Source organism: Pinus tabuliformis, chromosome J (genome assembly GCF_031772625.1).
Source record: "Pinus tabuliformis cultivar Carrire ecotype Pingquan chromosome J, CPIR1, whole genome shotgun sequence".
NCBI classification, from domain to species: Eukaryota; Viridiplantae; Streptophyta; class Pinopsida; order Pinales; family Pinaceae; genus Pinus; species Pinus tabuliformis.
In genome coordinates, this window is record NC_142295.1 from 1,360,836,916 (window position 1) to 1,360,861,452 (window position 24,537).

At 41.1% G+C, this 24,537-nt stretch overlaps 2 protein-coding genes across 5 annotated transcripts in view; one reads left to right on the plus strand and one right to left on the minus strand.

Moving 5' to 3' along the window:
* The window catches only part of LOC149232442 (RNA pseudouridine synthase 3, mitochondrial-like), a 142,357-nt gene that overhangs the window by 59,487 nt on the left and 58,333 nt on the right, over positions 1 to 24,537 (plus strand). The window lies entirely within an intron of this gene.
* LOC149232443 (uncharacterized) lies at positions 6,929 to 7,699 on the minus strand. Its single transcript, XM_089376894.1, has one exon. The coding sequence runs from the start codon at positions 7,697 to 7,699 to the stop codon at positions 6,929 to 6,931; it is 771 nt and encodes a 256-aa protein (XP_089233020.1).

Below are 24,537 nucleotides of genomic sequence, written 5' to 3' on the forward strand. Positions count from 1 at the left end.
TGCTGAGACCCTCCATGAGGATAACGAATAGGAAAGGGGATAAAGGATCGCCCTGTCTTATTCCTCGCGAAGGTGAGAATGGTTCAGAGGGGGCCCCATTGACTAGGATCGAGAATCTCGCTGATTTGATGAGGGCCAGAACCCAGTTAACCCAATGCCTGTTGAAGCCGAAAGCATCCAAAATTGCTTCGAGGTATTTCCAGCTTACCTTGTCATAAGCTTTTGATAAATCCAGTTGCATTAGCATCCCTGCTTTTTTCCTCGTATGGAGAGTGTGGATCATCTCTTGAGCCAGGATAATGTTGTCTAATATCTGCCTACCCTCTACATAACCCGATTGCTCTTCCGATATGATCCCCGGGAGAATGGGCTTCAGCCTATTGGCAATAACTTTTGATATTATTTTATAGATGACATTACAGAGAGCAATAGGTCTGAACTTTTCAGGAGTATTAGCTTCCTCTACCTTTGGAATTAGCGCTATGAAGGTTGAATTAATGGATTTGAGTATGGTTCCAGACCGCCTGGAGTCCTCTACAACCTCCCAAATATCCTGCTTCACTATATTCCAGCAAGCCTTGTAAAAATTGATTGTGAACCCGTCCGGCCCAGGGGCTTTATCGTTTGGCATGCTTCTTACAGCTTCCTCTACCTCTTCCAATGTGATTTCTCTGTTAAGGGCCCAGTTTTGCTCAGAGGTTATAGCTTTAGGAATGGCTTTTAGAAGTTCCCTAATGGCTTCTCCTCTGTTTGACTGCGGTTCCTGTGCTATGGATCTGAAGTGAGCTGTGAGCAGCTCTGATATGTCATGGTGGTTCTTAACTGGCTCCCCATTTTCATTTCTCATCTCAAGAATTTTGTTTGAACTTCTGTAATCTAGAGCAGATCTGTGAAAAAATTTAGTATTCTGCTCTCCCTCCTTCAGCCACTGAATCCTTGATTTTTGCCTCCATAAGATTTCTTCATGCCGACATCGATTGTGCCACTGTTGAGTTAGAGTCTTTTCCTGTTCGATGGATTCCTCACTGCTTTGTCCAGCTGCCCATTCTCTGTGAATCTGTTCCAACTTATTTTCTATAGAGGTTTTTTCCTTGAAAATGTCCCCAAAAACTGTTCTGTTCCACTCTTTTATCTTATCCTTAGTAAGTCTTAATTTCTTCTGCAAATTGAACATTTTAGAGCCTTCACCCTCCATCGGTTCTAACCACCATTTTTCAACCATCTGAAGGAAGCTGGGATGATCCAACCAAAATTTTTCAAATCTAAAGGGTTTATTCCTTGGTGTACCTTGAACATCTGCTATGAGCGATATTGGCCAGTGGTCCGACCCACCACTGGGAAGGATGTCTGACTCAACAAGGGTACCATCCATTATGATGCTCTCGGACACCAAAAATCTGTCCAAGCGAGAGGCTATCATTCTATTTCCCCCTCTTCTATTGTTCCAAGTAAAATTGCCACTCTTGGTGGGAATGTCTACCAATTTAGCATTCTCAATGAAACTAATGAAAGACTCCGCATCCCTATTGAGTTTCCTGAGACCCCCTTTCTTCTCTAGAAGGGTTGTTATCATATTGAAGTCACCCCCCATAATACATTTGGACATTGGGTGCCTGCTAATAAGCCTATGTAAAGAATTCAGGAAACTGATTTTATCCTCTATCTTCTGAGGTCCATATACATTTACACATAAAAAAGATTCAGAATTACCTGTAGGTTGAGCTTCCACAGCAATGAAGTGCTTGTTCGCTTCTGCAGATAATATTTGAAGTTCTCTTGTGTCCCATAGGGTTGCTAGTCCTCCTTCTCTGCCCTGACTTTCAACTTCTAGAAAATTTATGTGCCTTCCTATCTTCTTGGTTAACTTTGTCATGTTGGATCCATTACATTTTGTTTCTTGTAAGAACATAATTTCCGGTCTATATTTCTGGAATTTGCGTTTCAGCATTCTGTGCTTTGCTTGGCTGTTTAGCCCTCTTCCATTCCAAGAAATGATCTTCATGATAAACTTAAGGGGTTATTGAAAGGACGGGAAGGCGCTAAGAGCCTTCATTTTCCCTGAGTTGATCATTATCATTCCTAGCTCCTGCAGAGATTCATTGCTTGTCTTTCGGCCCCTTTTCTTCTTTTGCCGTGAGCTTGATGAGTTCCATAGAAGACTCTTCGGGTGGAGACTATTACCTCTGGCGATGCCTAGCTTTCTATGTTGTCTTTCTAGAGCTGCTTTCTGCCTTGCTGTAAACAGATCACTGATTTTTTTGATTTCTTCTTCTGGTACCGTTTCTATACCTTGATTTTTCCAACTCTCCACTATGGCAGGTAGATTCATCCCTTCCCGGGCTAAAACTTCCTCCAACTCAATATCCTCGCTCCCTCCATCACTAGTCAACATGTCTGTATCCTCCTCCGGCTCTTCTGGTTGCTCCCCCATTTGGACTTCGTTGTTGTTGTTGTTTTCTTCCTCTGATTTCCTGGTTCGTTCCTCCTTGTCTCTTGGCTCCTTACCTGCTGCATTGGTTTTCTGTAACTCCTCTGAGTCTGTCTCCAGATCCAAGAGCTCAAAAGTGTTGCTGTTGTTGTTTCTTTCTATTCCTGTTCTATGCGCCCTTCTTCTGTTGGCTCTCTGCCTTGACTTCGGGGTTATGAAGTTATCCTTGCCTTTGTTTGCTGGTTCTGTTTTAATGTCCTCCTCCTTCTTGTTCATAGGGCATTCCCTTATTAGATGTCCGTGTTCATGACATTTCCGGCAGCGAAACGGGATCTGCTCATAGTCTATTGCCTGAAAATAATCCTCATCCCTGTATTCGAGCCATAATCCCTCATACAGTGCCCCTGATACATCCATTTCCACGCATATTCTTGCGTAGGAAGTGTATTTCTTCTGCAATGTTGCCTCTGAGGCTTTAACAAACGTCCCCAACTGGTCTCCAATCTGCTTTAGAGCATTCAAACCCCAATAGTCTATCGGGAGAGAAAACAAGCGGATCCACACTGGAACCTGAGTGAAGGATTCCTTCTCTGGAACAAAGTTCGGTTTCCATGGTCGTATGTATAAACCAGCTGAGGCCATGAAATACGGGCCTCCATCGAAAATCCTGTCCTTGTCTTCCAGGTTAGTAAACACAACTGTAAAGAAACCTTTGGCTCCCAAATGCAGTTTGACATCTCCTCTGGGCTTCCAATGCTGTCTGATCCACTGACACAAAGCTCTTTCAGTTGGCCACATTCCCATGAACTTGCAAATGACTGCATGTTCTGTCATGTGCTCTCTATAGGCTTGTATTTCTGGATCCGTTATTACAACTCTAAGACTGTCAGCTTTCCTTGGTTTACAAATCCCGTTTGCTGTTGAGTCTTTGTTGGGGTTCGAGCTTGTGTCCCCTTCCTTCTCTTTGTTCCCCCGCCTGCTGTCTGTGGGCTCCCCGTTTGCTCCTTGTTGTTTTTCCTTGTTTCCTGTCAGATTTTGTCCTGAAGCGTTTCTGTCTTCAGTGTCTTCCAGACCCTCATCTTCTTTGCCTTGGTTTATTGTATTATTGCTTGGTTCATGGCCTTCCACCTGTGTTTTCTCCTTGTTTTTCCCGCCGCTCTGCTTGAGCCTGTCATTCCCGGGGATTCTGACTCCCTCCTTTGCTTGCTGTCTCTGTTTCTGCATGATTATTTGTTTATAGGTGGGGGTCCCAATGGACCCCTCTGCACCCATCTGGACAGTCAGCCTTTGTCCCCTTCTTAACAGTGCTGCTATCCGTGATCTGTTCACTTCCAGCTCTGAAACTGTAGCAGTTACTCAGAAACCCTCGTTTCCGCCATCGCTGCTCCTCCAGCTGCCAATTTATGATCTAATCGCTGGTGAGTCCGCGTTGCCTCTTTCAATAGCCTGTCCGCTGATTCATACTAGTATATTTTCAAAGTTTGAACACTAAATTTATATAATTCAAAGTTTCAAAGTTCAAACTCAAAAATAGTTAAGAGTGAAATGGAAATGACTTTGGGTTGAAATGAAATGAGCTTTTAACTTTAAGGTTTAGGCTTTTAAGTTTTAGTTATTTAGTTTTAATTTTAATTTTTTTTTAGACTTTTAAGTTTTAGTTATTTAGTTTAAAAAAAAAATTAATGGTTTTGATTTTTGAATTTTTGATTTTTAATTTTTAAGTCTTATTAGACAAATTTAAAGGGGGACGCCCAGACGCACTCTTTTTGGGGAGTCTAGACTCCCACATTGAAGGGGGACGCCCAGAAGCACCCTTTTTGGGGAGTCTTGGGGAGTCTAGACTCCCACATTGGGGAAACGCACCCCCTTGCGTCTCCCCGAGACTCCCCAAAAAGGGTGCGTGGGGAAACGCACCCCCAAGAGACTCCCCGTCCCGGGTGCGTGGGGTGCGAGGGGTGCGCGCACCTGACCTTGGGGGACGCGTCCTTGTGGAACACTGTATATATTGTATCTATTTTATTGCAAAGATTATATTAATAAAAGCATTTATTCTTGTTGTTCATCTTGTGTTCTGAATATGAATGTTTTAACTGGTAAAAATAACAATTGAAAAGAAATCCTGATTCAGCCCCCCTCTCAGTATTTCCAATAGCAAAAACCCCAAAGGGAGATGATGTGGCAATCTTTCATTGTTAATTTTAGTTAACAATGGTATGTTCTATGCTTAGCAGAATTTACTTCAATGTTCCCTAGCAGCCCAATATTCAATTTCCAATAGCGATCACAATAATCACATTGACAGTAAAAGTAGATAGAACATAAAACAAACTGCAGAAGACAAGCCAGGACAAGAGGACACCAAATTTGGCGGATGCTAGGGAAAAACCCCAATGTGGGGAAACCCTTTGATCAATTCTTCTTATTATTAAATCAAAAGTTCAGCAAAGAGAGAGAGTACAAAAGTCAAATTGACTTGCCCAATACAAAGTCAAAACAACCTTGTAAATTTCTATAGTCAATTGCAGTCAAACTTCAGCCCTAACCAGAAAGTCAACGTTGGTCAAACAACAACAATTCTTCCTTGAAGCAGCTCGGTTTTCCTTGGTCAAACTCAGCCTGATCAGGATGTCAATTTCAGCGCAAAACAACTCGGTCAAAGGAGAGAGAAAATTGCTGTAATTTTTTGCGGTCAAACAACAGTTAATCCTGAAGTCAACACAAGTAAACCAACCCAGAAATTCTTTGTTTTTGTGCTCAACAATGCGGCCTAAGAAGATTGAACTTTTGAACAAAAAACCGAGTCAAACTAAGTCAAAAACACCTCGTGCTGATGAAAACTTGACTAAACTGAGAGGGGGGACATTAAAATTCTTTTCATTAATCTCGTTAACTGAAACATTATATGAGCAACTTAACAAATAATGACCAACAGATTGAATATGTGAACATCAAGTGATATGTAAACCAAAACATCACATCAATACATAATAATAACACATATTGACACCAGATATATGTGGAAACCCATAAAGGGAGAAAACCACGATTTTATTATTGTTGTGATGCAAAGGCAAGCTCCTACTCCTTATTACATCTGATTTTCTATAGGCTCCAACCTACAGGAGGTTGCTACCTCAATTTTCTATAAGTTGCAACATGCAAGGAAGCTCCAACTCCCATATGTTTTCTGTGGGCCATGACCCACAGGAGGCTCCTACCTCAACAGGCTTCAACCTGATGTTTATCAAGCCACTACTTGAAAGGAGACTACAATCCCCTGATGCAAACAAGAAATAACAATGTGTTGGTTTACCTGGTCATAAATTTTGCATATCTCCATCTTCATTTCTGCCTCTTCTTCCCTTCAAATCTGCTTCACATAAGCTTCATATGTGCTAGGTAACTAATGCATAACACCTCAATCAGCTCTCACGCGTTCTCCAATGCTCTAAAAACACTTTTGCTTGCAAAAACATCTTTTATAGAGATAATTTGCTCGCTGTTTGTATTCCACATAAGAATATAAAGTGAATAGGCTTGACTCTTTGCATTTTGAATATTATAAAATAAATAAGTGCTCCATCACAAATTATTTTAGCTATCTATAATGATTAGGTGCAACAATATCAACATAGTGCCAAAAACAACATTATACCACCACAACACATGTAGGCATTATCCAATGAAAACAATATGCCCACAACATATGAGAATAATGCAAGCATATGTATGCAACTGTTGGACACCTAATCCTAAATGGGTTAGTGTGGAAGTCGAATGGACAAAAGCAGTCCAAGAGACCTTGGGATCTGAAACCCAAGAGTCACATAATGTACTATAAATGTATATCTCCTGTTAATAAAAAAATGTACTCACATGATTTATCTTTCCTATTCTATGTTTCCCATGTGTGTTTAACATGGTATCAGAGCAGGCGATTGCTGGTCCTGCTCCAATTTGAGCCATTTGTTTTGTGGCCTCTATGTGCATATCAATGATGACATTTCTGTTCACTGTCCATAACACTCCATTAATTCACTGACAGTCAGAAATTTGATGCTTTTACTCTGTCGATTCCTTGGATTATCTCTCTGTTGTGCCTAATCGAAATTCATGCACATATATGCGTTTTTCTGCCCAGACTGTGCGTTTTGTCTAGACTGCGCACTCTGACATATGCGTTTTTAAGTAAATGCTGAACGGTTGTCTGGCCATAACGCCTCTGCCTGAACGCTTGTCTCTGCCTCTTAACGCCTCTGCCAGCGCTAACGCTTGTCTCTGGTTAGAATATCATTTGGTTTCTGAAAATTGACACGCCCCCGCTATTCTCAGCCTCGCACTGTAATCGATCGAGATAATCTCACACGCAACCTCCGCTTGCAGCGTCGCTCCTCTGCCTCCTCAAACCCTCACCAAACAGCTTTGCATGTGATGGCCTTGCAGCTTTGTCCCCGGTGTGATACCTCCGGAGCTGGCTCTCGGGACTTATTCCAGAGACCATCACAAAGTCTGGCGGATATCAGTTATGCGATCCTGAAGAACTTGCCTTAATTTCCCTTCCTGGTTAGTCAAACCAGCAGCCTCTGCCTTGCCAGCACGAGTAAGTTCAAGAAGGCTTTGAAGTGCTGCTTCACGGACATCTGCATCCTCGCTTGAAGCTAAATGAGTCAATAGACGAGGAAACCCAAGCTCTGTGGCCACATTACAGTCTGCAATATTCTCCTGTAACAGGTATTGCATCATATATAATGCTTTCCTCTGAAACTTGACATCTTCTGTACTCAAAGCATCCCGCAATGCTGCATATCCATTGGCCAAGCGAAAAGCAGCTATAGCTGGCTTGTTGTGTCGAATCAAAGAAGAGATTGCACCTAGTGCTTTAGTCCGGGCAGTTACATCAGAGTCAGATATGAAGTTGGATAATATGCTCAGTGGGACCAAGGCATAAAGATATTCTGTGTGACAGAGCTCATCTGGAGGTTTTTCATCTCGACAGATGAAGGATATTTTGGCAGGTTGCCCAAGTTGTATTATGTGTTGGTGAAGGAAATAGCGCACATAATCAGAGACCACCTGCGAATCTGCAGCTGAGCCTGAGCGGCAGAGATAAACATTATCTGTGAGATGAGTAATCTTATCTGAAGCTCGATTTGCCACATACATTCCTGTGCTTGTCCGCGAATCAGCTCCGAGCACCACTCCTCCATTGTAGGTCACTCCGATAATTGTTGTCCCCATGGAGTGAGGGGCATTCATCCAGTCCATATCCATTGTTTTAGGCTTGTACAAACCCTTGTCTTGCCCTCAAGAACCGTCGCCGGAATCACCAAATCGGATCTGGTGGTAGATTAAACTACAGAGCTCGTCCGCCTCTGACCAGAGCTTGAAGGGTTGAAGTTGTAGAGACCCACATCATTCCAGAACGTCAGAACGTCTTGTTGAGGTTGTTCCATGCTCGGGACAGATTGGGGCGCAAGATCCAGCATTTCCACTGCGTTCTCACTGTAAGCAATGATCCTAAAAGTGGTCTCCTCCACTGCTAGTACACAGCCAAACGGCTGTATTCTTCCCCCTCTTTGAATTCGAGATAAATATGCGGTAATTTGCTATTCTGGAACAGACTCTGTTGTGGACTTGATGGATCTCGTGTAATCGAAAGACTTACCCGATTCCCCGGACTGTTCGAAGACTTGGAGTAATCTCGCGTCCGCATTGTACTGAGCCATCGCCGTTGCTTTGTTGGTGGTAGTGTTAGTATTAGTGCTGCTTCTCCTGTTGTTGCTTCCTGTTGATTGACTCTGCGACACAAATCTGTTAGTGATTGGCTAAATTCCTAGCTGGAATCTCTGTATTTTGAGGGCAGAATACATAATAAAGCCCTGCTGAAGTTTTTAACACATTGCATATGGTATTCGAAAGTGAAATCACTCAGATTTCACCGTAAAGGTTGAAGACAGAGTTGGGAGTCGATTTTTCCAGTCATATCAAGAGCCAAGGCACTGCCAATAAAATAGGAACGATTCTCCCTCACTCTGCTGGTCGAAATCTCTGAAGCAGAAGTTGGGTTGAAGAAGCAAACGCAGTAATGAAAACCAACCACCATTAGTACGAGTTCCATGGAGAATAGAAGGGACGAGTTTCTTATCCTGTGACTGGACGAGTTCTCCTTTACAGTGGGATTGAGCTACTTTAGTAGGAGGTTGAAACACCTGTTAATAAATTGATGGAAGCTTATAATGGTCAAATTATTCTTCTGAGTGTGAAGAGGGAAGCATTTACACCATTCCAGAACCGTGGTCACTGTCTTTTATAGCTGAATGAGCCACTAATAAAATCTGGGCCAAGTTGCTGTAGTTAACTGTGCATTGGGGCTGCCTGTCATCATGATTTGGGGTTTACTGTTGACTGCATAAAGTTTCGAGTTGTTGCTGGTAATGTTGGAAGAGCCACGATCCTTATTTGAGTTGCCTTAAGCTAATTGCACCCTCTATTAATTGCTGGTTGAACAAGCTGCTACAATCTGGAAGTTTGGACTGAGATTTAGTGCCTGGGCAGTATACTTCCCAAGCTGATATTCCTCTTAGTGGGATGCAACGGATGCATATGGTATTAGTTGAGTGCCTTTTGAATACCTTCGGTGAAGTTTTTTACATCATTGGGGTCATCTCCAATAAAAAAAAAAAAAGGGGTTGAGATTCTTGGGTTTATTATTGAAGGAAGAGGTCGAGCTACCCTTGTGTATATTCGTGGAGTTTGAGCCGTGTCTCCATTGCTGGTATTCGCGGATTTTTTATTCTCTTTGCATTCCTGAGCTTCCAGAAGGGATATAGAGGCAAGTTCTATAAAGTTTGAAGGAATCAGCTACGTAACTTAATTTAAAAAGTCTAGTCAGATGTGAAATTTCTACAGAATTTAAAGAACAAAATCTCTGAAAGTCTGGTATTGGACAATGTATTTTTCAAATTGATATTCTTAATTTTTGAAATCTTCAATAGCTGGGGTTTGTCTAGACTTGCTATAGTCTCCACTAGGATTGTTGAGTGTTCATTTCTTTGTTGAGACAATGGCTAGATTTGATGATGTATTAGAGTTACTGAATACACTAATACACTCCTCTAGTGGTGGGAAGGTAAATGTTAGCAAAGACACTCTTTGTGACATTCAGACCTGCCTGCATGATGCACAAGAAAAGATTGATTTTTTGCAACTAGAATCTAAGTTCCAGCAAGATGAGCTTCAACAGATTTGTCATTCCAAATTGTTTTCTGCTCAAAACAATATGTTGTTCAAGGTTAAACCAACAAGTGGTGAAATTAGTAAGATTGAGGTTGAATCAGACCCAGAATCCAATAAAGCAGTAGTTGTAAATGCAGATGCAGAAACTTAGTCTGCACTTCCCAAGCCCATCATCAAACCTTGGGAACAGCTTGTCCACAACAAGCACAAAACTGGTCTTGGATATGACAAGGACTTGTCCTTTCATATTCCAGACTATGCCAAGCCCATTGAGTTTCAAAGTGCTGGATTCATTCATGACAGTTCACTTGCTCCTCATGACAGTTCACCTCTAGCTGTTCCAGATTCTGCCCCTCTTCCACAGCAACAACAACAACAACAACAAAAACAACAGATTGTGAAATGCCAACACTGTGACCGAGTTGGCCATTTGAAAGATCACTGTTTTGATCTTCATCCATGTAAGCACCGTCATAAAACCAGCCATTCTTCACACAGATGCTTCAGAAATAAACGTCCTGCAAGAACAAAGATTCATCTTGGATGGATCGCTTCTTGGCAATGGGCACCAACAGCCAAGAAGATATTCCAAACACATGTCAGAACTTGTTCCAGAGTATTGAACAGTCTTGCAGTTGAGTTTTCTCCATCTTCTCACCTTGTACCTGACAAGGGGGGAAATGGTCATCTACAAGCTTCAAAGCCACATCAAGCGAGCCTGAGCCACAACCTGCCACACCAGTTTCAGAGTTGTAGCCAGAGACAAAGATGCCTGAACATGCCTTCAGTTGGCAATCTGGGACACTTCCTCTAGCAGAAGACTTCAGCTTCTTGCCAGTTTTGGAAGAGTTCCGGGAACAAAATTGAGGACACTTCCTCTAGCAGAAGACATCAGCTTCTTGCCAGTTTTGGAAGAGTTCTAGGAATTGCATTAAGCATTCCAGAGTTGTTGGTTATCCTTAAACCATCACAGGTTGAGACTTCCCTTTTCAGGTTGAAGTTTTACCTTTTATGCGGGGTGAGACCTCCTTTTTATGGTTGAAGGTTTCCCTCTTTAAAACAATAGGATCACTTCCTCTAGCAGAAAACTTCAGTTTCTTGCCAGTTTTGGAAGAGTTCCGGGAACTGCACTAAGCGTTCCAGTGTTGGTGGTCATCCTTAAACCACTGCCCTTTATAACAACATTTCATAGAGCACATTCAGCCTAGTGCTGCCATGCATTTTTTGCACATTTTGTATTACAACTCTCTTCTTGGACTCATACATAACCCTTCGGATTAAGGGGGGGAATGTTGGACACCTAATCCTAAATGGGTTAGTGTGGAAGTCGAATGGACAAAAGCAGTCCAAGAGACCTTGGGATCTGAAACCCAAGAGTCACATAATGTACTATAAATGTATATCTCGTGTTAATAAAAAAAATGTACTCACATGATTTATCTTTCCTATTCTATGTTTCCCATGTGTGTTTAACAGCAACATTCACTCTCCAAAGCCATCTATATTTTCAAATTCATCTTTTCTTCATGCCATTGCCTTAACCTCCTTGAGTCTTGTCTTGTTTTGCGGTCATGGAATCTCGCCTTTGCTGTCATGGAGTCTTGCCTTTGCATCACAACATTTCAGCTCAACGACAAATTAGTGTCACCGCAAATTATTCATTAAACAATCTCTGCAACATTATCCAAGTATCAAGCCATCAGCATGCGAACATCAATGTTCTTCCAAACCATCAAGGTATTTGCTGCTCCTTTGTCATGTTGTCATCAAGCATGCCAAGAATAACATATGCAATATCTAGCATCAACATATGTGCCATCTGTTTCACCAATAGGTAATACACATGAATTATTTATTTATTTTAGTTTTTTCCTGTAAATCGCTGACAATTTCAGTGTCAGCGAAAACAATTTGTAATAAACAGGGAAATGCCGATAATGCGGTTATCAGTCTCAGAAAAACGATCAACAGGAGTACGTTGACAACAGAGTGTCAACGTTATCAAGTATTGGCTTATAGTGGGAGGTTTTCCTGCAGCCGAGTATTACTAACCCTGTTACTATTCTTGCCTTGCTTCTGCATACCTTGCTGCTCTTTCGCTCCTCCATTGCCATCAATGACAACAATGCCAACAATCTCCCCCTTTGACATTGATGGCAACATTGTTTCTTGAGAATCAACTTCAACAACCTCTGCTTACCTCCCCCTTTGACATCAATGGCAATGGGGGTTACAGATTTCTTGTAGCCCTCCATTCCATATTTATCCATTTTCTGTTATTAAGGCACTGAAAAATATGGTCTTCAACTCACTGTAAAAGAGTCCTCACTGTAGCTGTCATTATTGCGTTAATACTCTACGACCTGCAATGTCTTGTTCTCATACCAATGTTGACACTGTCATTGAATGAATGCCACTCCAGATGGCTTATTAGGGTTTCTCCAGATTGAATGTATGCTGCTCTAGAAACCTTGCTCCAAATACGCTTCAAATTTTTTTAACATTGTAAGAGTACTGCAAAATATTGTTGTGAGAACACTCTGTAAAATATTGCAAGAATACTGTTGAGAGAACACTTTCTAAGGAAAGCATGACATGCTTTGATTGGGATGCGTGCACTTAAAATAAATTTACCAGCACTGGTATAGAATAGTTAATAAAATATAAGAAGGCCACCCAAATTCATTTATATTGGAAAAACACTTTGTCTAACCATTCTCAATCATATATTCTGAAAGCATAGGAAGAGCACAATGTAAATTCCAACATTTTATTGTCAATTTTTTCTAACGATTCTCAAGCTTGAGTAACACAACAATCCTTCAAAGTCTTGTTTGTCATGAGCATGCTCAATGAAATTGGCTTCAAGTAAACCCTCCAAAATGGTAATATAAGTCGTGATCATTTACAAGAAGAGCTTCCTTTGTGAACCCAATTGTAGTGACAACTGAGACCTCCTTACTACCACCAACTTATGGTTTGTAGAGAATAAATTCTATAAATTTAAGATCAACAACAATTGTATGATGCTTTACCACTCAACCACACAATATAAGTTTGAAATGGCATGGCAACTCAAGATATAACATAGAGGCACATAAATGAAGAGAATAACGTAGGCGATTTGAAATATGTTGTTCAGTGAGTTGTTGCTTGTCCCAAATCAAAATGTATACGGTCCCTATGGTTTTCATACCACTGCGTGAATGAGAGGAATGCTCCTGGGGGGTCCAATTCCTGAGAACTAAATATGTGCTTTATTCCTTTTCAAAGCATGGAAAGGGTGCATCTTATTCCAACTCCACTCATTCAAATTCGTTGATGAGCATTGATTCTAGCATAGAGACTGACAACGATAACTAAAATCCATTGATAAGCTTTGATTCCGGCATTAAGAATGATAACGATAACTCAAATTTGTTGATAAGTTTTGACTTCTGCGTAGAAACTGATAACAATAACTCAAAAGGCTATGAGCATTTAGATCCGTTGATGAATTTTGATTCCAACATAGATCCTTTAATATGATTGCAATATATGATAATGAGAAGGCCAACAATAATGTGAAAGTATAATGCACATCTTTCAGCTATAATAATAATCCTTTGTAGTGGGATAATAATAAGCATGTATTAATGCTCCATATACGCTGACCGAAACCATATAAAATATCATATTAACGCTCCAAATCCACATGTAATACCATATATTAACGCTCCCATTCCTTCCTTCTACTGCCAATAATATTATTATTCGACACTTCTTTCACACCTTTGTTGTACACTATTGTAACCTTACTATTCACTGTTGTTATATGATTATTAAAGCTCCAACACTTGAACCAATGTCACTAAGTCAATCGTTGTGATAGAGCGATGTTACATTACAATTGCACAATATCGTATGTATGCAAAGTCTGTGATGTGGTGTAATTCGATGCCTCATTATTCTATTAATGCACCCAACCAAGATAATACAAGCCACTATAATATTTTGGTGCTAGCACGACGATGGGCATACCATCCTACAAGTTTTTCACCTAAAAAACAGCTCCAGCGTGGGACAAACTTTATGTTGATTTTTGGTAGCATTGGATGTGCTCTAGCCATGAAAATTGGTGGAGAGGCTAAGGCACATAAGATCTCCAAGACATAGAAATCGTTTGGGGAAATTCAATCCAGATGGAGAGATATTAAAATAATTAATATTTTGAATGAGACCTTAAGTCAAAACTTAGGAAAATTAAAATATTAATGAATATAATATGGGCGAGAAAGTTCTAAATGACGAGGATCAAGCGAAATCTAATCTTAGTCGTTGATTAGGAGGACTTAATCTTGACTGTTGAATTGTCAATAGGAAAAGTATAAGAGTAGGTTTGAGGGTCAGTGGGAGATACACCAAGTTGATCAAGAATTCAATTTTCTGGGGCAGGGTTTGTTGAGAGAATGGAGTTAGTGATCTGTTGCAACGAGGGGCAGTTCGACAGAATGCCGAGAATACATATCCGAGAGGTAGAGAAAGTGCCAGAGAGACAGCACAGAGCCTTGGAAGGCTGACACAGAGGCTGATGAGGTGAGTGTAGGTGACACAGAGGGCCTAGAGGCTGATGCAGAGGGCCAAGAGGCTGACGCAGAAGGCCAAGAGGCTGATGCAGAAGGCCAAGAGGCTGACACAGAAGCAACATAGGCTGGCAGAGCTGACACAGAAGCAACATAGGCTGGCAGAGCTGACGTTGGGTTGAAGAGGTAGCGCTGAGGAACTTTCGTGGGGCAGACTAGGAGCTGAGAGGCAGACGTAGAGTAGAAGAGGGTGACGTAGTCCCTGGAGGGTGACGTAGTTCCAGAGAGAAGCTTGGAGCAGCTTTCGCTGTCTAGCTAAGGAACTGTCAAAGTTGCTGTGGGATCAATCATCCGGTTGTTGTTTAGCCGGGATATCTGTCTCCGAGGAGAGGTACTTCTGCCAAGGAAATTCTCTGCAGGGTGAGCCATTTCTGGCACCATAGTTGTATTCAGAAACTGAATAATAATAAAACCCTCGTATCTGCTACACCGGTTTTCCCGCATTGGGTTTTTCCGAGGACAATTGTCCAAAAATAACGGTGTCTCTTGTGTGATTTTCTCAATTATTTCAGTTGTTGATCTGTATATGTGTTGAGGCCGCATTTGTATTTTGTTATAGATCTGATATGAGAATATAAGACAATGCAAATAAACCCAAGAAATAAGATATGAATATAGATAGAAATGCTTCTTTATTAATCCAACCCTTAAGGTAGGGCAACACCATACATTCACTTCTTAAGGAAGGAGAACACTCCACAAGCCATATGCCTGTTCATACAATAATCCTTCATCTCTCAATGGGGAGTCTCTAGCCTCTATATATGCCTCATACATACAATACCATGGGTCATTACCATGGTTCCCTGAATACCATTTATCTAATACCATGGGCCCATTACATTATTACTAACTACTTGTGATCCCTTACATGATACGGGTTAACCACCTTATTTATTACTATGGCCTATCCCATTATTACATTATTCCCTTGGATACCTCCCTTTGTACCCCATATTAGTCCCCCTAGGTACACTACATTCCATCCCCCCTTAATATGTTTTGTCCTCGAAACATGGGAAAAACACAAATAATAAGATCTACTCAAAAGAGTAGTCCACTGGTACCATGCACGTGCATCTAACCATCCAAGAGAAAGGTGAACCCTTGATCCAACTAGTGCCTCGCTCACTTGAGATGGAAGTTGACCGTGGCGGCTCTTTTGTGTTGATGTGTAGTAGGTGGATCGCCGCTCCTCTCTATTTATCATGTGGGGGGTTGTTGTCCTTGTGGCTAATTCGTTGCCATCATGTTGGTTGTTTTCTTGCGGGGTGATATGGGTGGTGATATGCTGAAGTTTTAACTATCAGTGGAGCCTGAGAGGTATCTGGTACATGTTGTGGTGGCTGCTGTTGTTTCTTATCTTCCAATATTACTTCAACCACTGAGTTCTCATCTGATGTATCAGTACCTGTAACTTTTTCTGCTTCAACCTCCGTTTGTGTTTGATTGTCAATCATCAAAGGCTCATCATCTGATATGTCAGTCCCTGGAACATCTTCTGCTTCAGCCTCCATGGACTCTACCTGCTTATTGATGGAAATATCCTGTAATGTAATTTTCTTCTTTTTATACCAGAGCTTCAGGAATTTCTTCTGCACATTAATATTTATAGTACCCACTGATTCCATCCAAGGGTATCCCAAAACAACATCCTCATTAGCCATATCTGAAGCATAAAAATCAAAATGCAATACATACTTGTCCATAGAAATCTTCAAATCTTTATAAACTTGCACCTGCTCATTATTAACCTGTGTGTGCTCCATGTGTTTTGCTGGCACTTGTAATTTTTTTGCCAAATTGACATTTATGAGATTTTGCTTGCAACTAGGATTTATAGACACAATGATCTTCTCCTTCTGAATCAATCCATGAACCTGCAATAAGGATATACCGGTAGGAAATAACCCCACATGTTTCTCCTTATCTTGTTTTCTAGCATGAGACCATTTGTCCAAGAGGAGTTTTTCAAATTCTTTATCCGAAAGTTCAGACAACTGCGTGTTGTAAATTGATTTCCACCATCTGTAAGCCTCATCTTGGAAACCAAGCGATAATAAAATTTTCCATTGTTTCCCATATGTTAACTTTTGGTTCTGTATGAATTTTTCAATAGTAGGGCTATCATCTTTTCCTGTAAAAAAACATCTTGCTAGACGGCATGAAAAAATATCACTTGGCGAAAATTTAAAGTGGCCACAGTTTAGTCAATATTGCTCAGAATCTTTATTATGACTTGTTTTCGGAAATGGAATGACCATTCTGCATCTTCCCATGTAATAGAAATCTCAATCTAGGCACTAGAATTTCAGATCCGCGCTGCAACTCTCCCGCCGTCACCAAAAATTCTGAAAAAAGAGCTGATTTTAAATCAGTGATATCTCCCTCATCCGGACTCCGATTCGACTGATATTTTTTTGAAATTGGGTATTTTTTCAAAAAGAATCTAGATTTGCAATTAGATTTTGCAGTTTTGGCCCCAAAACGTACAGATCTGCGCTGCAAACTTGTTGCCCCGAAAAAATGTTTGCAACACTACTGATTTTTAGATCAGCGATATCTCCTTCATCCGGACTCCGATTCGACCTTTTTTTTTTTTTTTGAAATTGGGTATTTTTTTACAAAGAATCCAGATATGCAATTAGATTTTTCATATTTTGCCCCAAAACATACAGATCTGATTTGCAAGCTCGCCGCCCCAAAAAGTTCCTGCAAAAAATAAAAAAAAAATTCTCCACTTTTGCTCAAGAAAGTGCTCTGATACCACTTGTTATAGCTCTGATCCCACTTGTTATAGATCTGACCCAAAAATATATGATAATATAAATAAACCCAAGAAATAACAAGATCTGAATAGATAGAAATGCTTCTTTATTAATATCAAACCCTTAAGGTAGGGCAACACCGTACATTCACTCCTTAAGGAAGGAGAGCACTCCACAAGCCATATGCCTGTTCATACAATAATCTTTGACATTTCTCAATGTGGAGTCTCTAGCCTCTATATATGCCTCATACATACAATACCATGAATCGTTACCATGGTTCCCTCAATACCATCTATCTAATACCATGGGCCCATTACATTATTACTAACTACTTGTGGTCCCTTACATGATACGGGTTAACCACCGTATTTATTACTATGGCCCATCCTATTATTACATTATTCCCTTGGGTACCTCCCTTTGTACCCCATATTATCCCCCCAGGTACACTACATATTTATTTCGGTATTTATATTTATAAATATCTTGTTAATGGAAAGAACAAGTAGGAGATAATAAACCAGATAATGCAGTAGGGATTTCTGATGTGTCAGACTTAGAAATTTCAATATGGTATCAGAGCATTGCAGATCACAAGAGGACTGAAGACACCAACAGAAATTTGAAATTTGCAGCAGTAGCAGCTATCCCGAGAGACAACGCTGTTGCAGAGTAGAAGTAGCAAGAGGAGTGATGCAGAGGCTGCGTCATCATTTCAAGCCAGGAGGGCCAACGCAGAGGCAGAGAGGGGCAGATCAGACATACGTAGTGCTTGGTCATCTTTCTCAGCCAGGAAGGATCGACGCTATGACCAGGAGGAGCAGATTCAACCTTAGCCAGGATTGCACAGAGCTTGAAGGGCTGAGTTTCTTCAGTTGCCAAGGCTTGGGGCGCTGTGGGGAGATTGTGATTTGAGGAGCTGGTGGGATGTTGTTTTTGTCGAAGCAGAACGATGTCTAAAGAGGCGGGACCAAGGTAGAGGGAGTCACTATCTCGACGAATTTCTAGCCAAGGAATCCAGATCTGAGTCGCAGTTGCAAGGAGGATTGGAGAGGAGCGGTTCAACAGTTGGCCAGAGGATTTCCAGAAGGGAAATCAAGACTTAGAGGGAGATTTTGAGGAGGGAGTCGAGACTCAGAGGGAGTCCAGAAGAGGGGCTGAAATGGCAGTGAACAGACTATGGGATCATGACAGGTTGGACGAAGCTTCCAACTTTGTCATCTGGAAGGCTAGGATCCTGGCAGTCTTGGATCGGCATCGCATCAAGGAGTTTGCCTTGAGAACCGTGGCTATCCCAGTTGACCCAGCTGAGAACGAGAAGTATGAGGTTGCAATGGTGAGGGCGAAGTGCATGATCCTAGACGGGGTCAAAGATCATGTCATACCACATATTGCTAAGAAGAATAGAACAAAGGAGATGTGGGACACCTTGACCACCTTATACTGGGGCTCTTCCGTGCAAAGGGAGATGCTATTGGAGAATCATATGCGGTCATATCAGATGCAGAAGGGAGAGCTGATAGATGCATTCCTTCTCAAGTTGCAGGAGATTTGCGACCAACTTACTTCCGTGGGGTCTACACCAGATCCAAAATTTATGGTCAGGATTGCGTTGAATGCAGTCTTCGAGGACTAGGAGACATTTGTCCAAAGTATTTTGGGCAGGGCTACTCTTCCTGGTTGCGAGGAGATGTGGGCAGCTCTTCGCTAGGGAGAGATCAGGAGGATGAACAAGGTGGGGAGTAGTGGCAAGGGAGGTCGAATCAAGAAAGAGGAGGAGGATGCGGCTCTAGCATCTGCGGGACAAAAAGGGAAGAGGAAGAAGAAGGACATCTTCAAGGTTAAGTGATTCCATTGTGGGGAGTTGGGACATTATGCATCCCATTGCCCTCGGAAGAAAAACAAGGGAGAGGCTTATGATTCAAAGGCAGCTCCAGCTAAGGCAAAGAAAGAGGTTGAGACTGATGATGATTGTGCCATGGGTGCTCATGCACCTCTAGAGAAGAGGTGGGGTGATATCGAGTTGTAGTCAGGACAATTACATACTAGGGGCAAGATCCTTGAGGTGCCCAAACTCTTGGATCATATCCGACTATGGGAGCCCTTAACGATAGTAGCAGGATGACAGGGGTCGGGTGGAGCAAAGTGTAGTGGAGGAACAAGGCAGTGCTTGAGTGCAGAATTCTGAGGTAGCGCAGTAGAGGTTGCAGTAGTGCAAGATGCATAGAGGTGTATGCAGCAGCGCAGTGGCAATAGAGGGAGCACAGAATAACAGCAGAGGCAGCTTCAGCATCACGAGGCTTCCAGACTGACCAGGATGTCAGTGTTTGGGAGAAGACAATTACTTACTTCTCGGTAACTGAGTTGCAGTGCAGCAGTTAGCAGTGGCAGTGCTAGGGGCAGCATGGGCAACATATTGAGAGGGAGTTGCAGTACAGATGTAGCAGTGGTAGTGGTAGTGTCATGGGCAGTAGTACAGGGAGCAACAGTGCAGATGATGTGAGGCAGCAGGCCAAGCATCAACATAGGTACCGGTGCGAAGGATCAATGTGATGTTTCTATGGTGAAGCATTACTAGAGCACATTCCTCGCTAAAAGGGAGTGTTGATTTTTGGTAGCATCGAATGTGCTCTAGCCATGAAAATTGGTGAAGAGGCTAAAGCACATAAGATCTTTAAGACCCAGAAATCGTTTGGGGAAATTCCACAGGGATGGAGAGATATTAAAATAATTAATATTTTTAATGAGACCCTAAGTCTAAACTTAGAAAAATTAAAATATTAATGGGTATTAATATAATATTGGTGAGAAAGTTCTGAATGACAAGGATTAAGCCAAATCTAATCTTAGCAGTTGATTAGGGACTTAATCTCGGCCGTTGAATCATCAACAGGAAAAGTATAAGAGGAGGCTTGAGGGTCAGTTGGAGATACACCAAGTTGATCAAGAATTCGATTTTCTGGGGCAAGGTTTGCTGAGAGAATCTAGTTAGTGATCTGTTGTAGCGAGGGGCAGTTCAGCAGAAGGCCAAGAATACATATCAGAGAGGCAGAGAAAGTGCCAGAGAGACAGCGCAAAGCCTTGGAAGGCTGATGCAGAGGCAACCGGGATTGACGCAGAGGTAAGGAAGCCAGTGCAGGTGACACAGAGGGACAAGAGGCTGACGCAGAGGGCCAAGAGGCTGACGCAAAAGCAACAAAGGCCAGCAGAGTTGACGCTGGGCTAAAGAAGTAGCGTTGAGGAACTTTTGCGGGGCAGACTGGGAGCTGAGAGGCAGACGTAGAGCAGAAGAGGGTGACGCAGTTCCAGAGAGAAGCTTGGAGCAACTTTCACTGTCCAGCTAAGGAATTGTTGAAGTTGCTGTGGGATCAATCATCCGGTTGCTGATCAGCCGGAATATCTGTCTCCGAGGAGAGGTACTTCTGCCAAGGAAATTCTCTAAAGGGTGAGCCATTTTTGGCACCCTAGTTGTATTTAGAAACTGCATAATAATAAAACCCTCATATCTGCTGCACAGGTTTTTCCCGCATTGGGTTTTTCTGCGGACAATTGTCCAAAAATAACGGTGTCCCTTGTGTGATTGTCTCAGTTATTTCAGTTGCTGATCCATATATGTGTTGCGGCTGCATTTGTGTTTATTTCGGTATGTATATTTATAAATAACTGTTAATGGAAAGAACAAGTAGGAGATAATAAACCAGATAATGCAGTAGGGATTTTTGATATGTCAGACTTAGAAATTTCAATACTTTAGCCTTGATTGTTGATCGTGGCTCTTTTGCGGTCATATTAAAAAAACCCCCCAAAACACAGTATCTATTTGTGCAATCACTGGTTGTTTTATGTAATAGTGTAATTGTGTTGAGGAATGTTCCAACAAACCCATCGTTGGAACCGTCGAAGAACCTTCACTAATATCGCATATATCCTGGTCAATCTCCAGCGCTATGCATCAAGACAAAAACCACCGAAAAATCGATCCTACCATGGTAATATTGTAACCATACAATGGATATGCGGTGACAAAACTTCCTGCGGCAAATCACATGTCTAAGGATGTTGATATAATCTCCCGCTGCGTGGCATATTTTGAAGCACAATCCATAAAACAAAATATAGTGTACAAGTCTTTTAATGAATATTGCAAGCCATCGTGAATATGTTATGATACACAAAGAAGATGCAAACGAGCTATTGAAAATAAACAGCAAAGTGATGGGACACAATGTGAAATGCAAGCCACAGGATTTTAACCAACCTTGTAAGAATATGTCCAACGAATTAGATAAGTCAACAAGACATCGAAGAGATGCTGTTGGGATGCGATTTATCAAATTCGTGTAACAGAGAAGTATAGTGTTACTGTTATATTGGTTGATGTCGAGCGCTGTCAATTAAACGATCTCTTTGACCTATTATTTTTTCCGTGGCATCTTTAAACATATATCGACATTAGGTGGCATTCGATTCCAAAGTCTCTTCAACCACCCATGGAGGAAGAACTTTGGTTCTTCTTGACCCTCAACATCTGCATTATCATTCTCTAAGGCATCAAGATAAGCAAGAGCAACTTGGGTTCGATTATCAGTGCTTTCCAAAGCGTCATTCATCCTAGGTGCTACCTTTTGAATAAGAATATATGACCGATGCATGGATATGTTAACCGCAATGCTCATAATTTCTATTGGCATTGTGCTTCTAGGGGAATGGATTCTGGGCCATCCACACTAATGTGACCGAAACTGTGGCCATTTCCCTGGTTTGACATCCATTGTCATGTTTTTTGGCATGACGAGGATAGTGAAAAACATGTAATGCATACCATGCACCTATCATAACGCTTTAGATTGTTGATTTGGGGTAGCATGATCCTCTAGCCATGAAAATTGGTGTAGAGGCTAAAGCACATTAGATCTTCAAGACTCAGAAAGGGTTTGGGTAGATTCTAACTGGTTTGGGAGATATTAAAATAATTAATATTTTTAATGGAATTCTTTAGTCTAAACTTAGGAAAAATAAAATATTAATGGGTATTAATATAAAACTAGGTTAGAATGTTCCAAAGGATAAGGATTAAGCCAAATCTAATCTTAGACGTTGATTAGAGATTTAATCTCGGCCGTTGAAGGACCAACGAGAAAAGTATAAGAAGAGGTTTGAGGGTTAGGTGGAGAACACACGAGAGTGATCAGTCATTCGATTTACTAGAGTGGGGTTTGCTAAGTAAAGTCGAATCAATGATAAGCAACGAGGGGCAGTGAGTACTGGACAGAGAGACAAAGATAGTGCCGAGAGACCAACACAGAGGCAGAAAGCAAGAAGTAACAACTAGAGCAGGCCACGCAGAGGGCAACAAGAGTGACGCAGAGGGTTCTGAGGTTGACGCAGAGCAACAGGAGGCTGATGCAGTGCTTCAGAGTTGCTGGAGAGGGTTTCGTGGGACAGGTTTTCTGAATACCTGTTTCCGAAGAGAGATGAATTACTGTCGGTTGTTTTTCTCTGTCGGGTGAGTCAGTTTGGCACTTAGTTGTACTCAAGGAAATATTGCATAATAATAAACCCTCAGAATCGCTGCACTGGTTTCCCGCATTGGGTTTTTCTGGGGATGTTTGTCCAAAAATAACGGTGTCACTTGTGTGTTTGTTTTCTTTCAACTGTTGATCTGTAGATGTTGAGACGGTATTGTGTTTATTTTGTTATTTATATGTTTTAAATAACTTGTTTGAAATTAACAAGTAGGAGAAATAAACCAGAAGAATACAGATTAAATTTCTAATGGATAGACTTAGAAATTTCAACACAGATTTTGCAGGTAGAGTAATGTTCATTCCGTTATTGCTTGTCACACACCATGCAATTGACACAATCAATGATACACTTACTGGAATATGAAAATTGAATAATGATCTAGTGCATTAAGCATCTATACATCTATGTGTTTTTGTAACCTGTCTGTTTCAGGCCTGTTGGGAATACTAAGGAGGGGGGGGGGGTGAATTAATATTTCTTTTCAATTGTTACTTTTACTAGTTAGATCATTTATATTTAGAACACAAAATGAACAATAAGAATAAATTCTTTTATTAATTTCTTCTTTACAATAAATGTTATATACCTAGGGGGGATAATATGGGGTACAAAGGGAGGTACCCAAGGTAATAATGTAATAATGGGATGGGTCACAGTAATAAATAAGGTGGTTAATCCATATCATGTAAGGGACCACAAGTAGTTAGTAATAATGTAATGGGCCCATGTTATTAGTTCGATGGTATGAAGGAACCATGGTAATAATCCATGGTATTGTATGTATGAGGCCTATATAGAGGCTAGAGACCCCACATGGAGGGGTGTCAAGGATTATTGTATGAATAGGCATATGGCTTGTGGAATGTTTTCCTTTCTTAAGGAGTGAATGTATGGTGTTGCCCTACCTCAAGGGTTTTGATATCAATAAAGAATCATTTCTATCTATATTCAGATCTTGTTATTCTTGGGTTTATTTATATTATCATATATTTCTGGGTTAGATCTATAACAAGTGGTATTAGAGCACTTTCTTGGGCAAAAGTGGAGAATTTTTTATTTTTTATTTTTTATTTTTTGCAGGAACTTTTTGGGGCGGCGAGTTTACAGATCAGATCTGTACGTTTTGGGGCAAAATCTGCAAAATCTAATTGCAGATCTGGATTCTTTGTGAAAAAATACCCGATTTCAAAAAAAAATCGGCCGAATCGGAGTCCGGATGAAGGAGATATCGCTGATCTAAAAATCAGTGGTGTTGCAGACAATTTTTCGGGGCAGCGAGTTTGCGGTGCAGATCTGGATGTCTTGGTGCAAAATATGCAAAATCTAATTGCAGATCTGAATTCTTTGTGAAAAAATACCTGTTTTAAAAAAAAAATCAGTCAAATCGGAGTCCGGATGAGGGAGATATCGCTGATTTAAAATAAGCTCTTTTTTTTTTTTCAGAATTTTTGGTGACGGCGGGAGAGTTGTAGTGCAGATCTAAAATTCCAATGCCTGGATCGGGATTTCTATCACATGGATAGATGCAAAATGGTTGTTCCATTTCCAAAAATAGGTCATAATAGGGATTCTGAGCAATATCGACTAAACTGTGACATTTTAAATTTTCGCCAATTTTTTTGAGATGGCGGGCCTAGATCAGAGTTTGAAGGACTTGTATAAATTTGATGGCTCTCATCCAACCAAATGGCTAGCACAAATGGAGAAATATTTCAAATTGAATTACGTCTATGATGATGAGACTCAGCTGAGTGTGGGAAAATGTACTTGGACAATGAAAGATGGCAATGGTGGCAAGGGCATCAACGTTGCTATGGAAGGCCCTTGACTTGGAACACATTCAAAAAAGCTCTTATGGACCACTTTGACCGAAAATCTAATCTTGTGGATAAGTTCACACAGACAGACACACAGTCTAGCAAAGATTTTATTTTTACAGGAAAGAAGGAAA

Bases quoted from the DNA above. Each gene is read 5' to 3' on its own strand.
- LOC149232443 (XM_089376894.1), bottom strand. From the start codon at position 7,699: ATGGATATGGACTGGATGAATGCCCCTCACTCCATGGGGACAACAATT.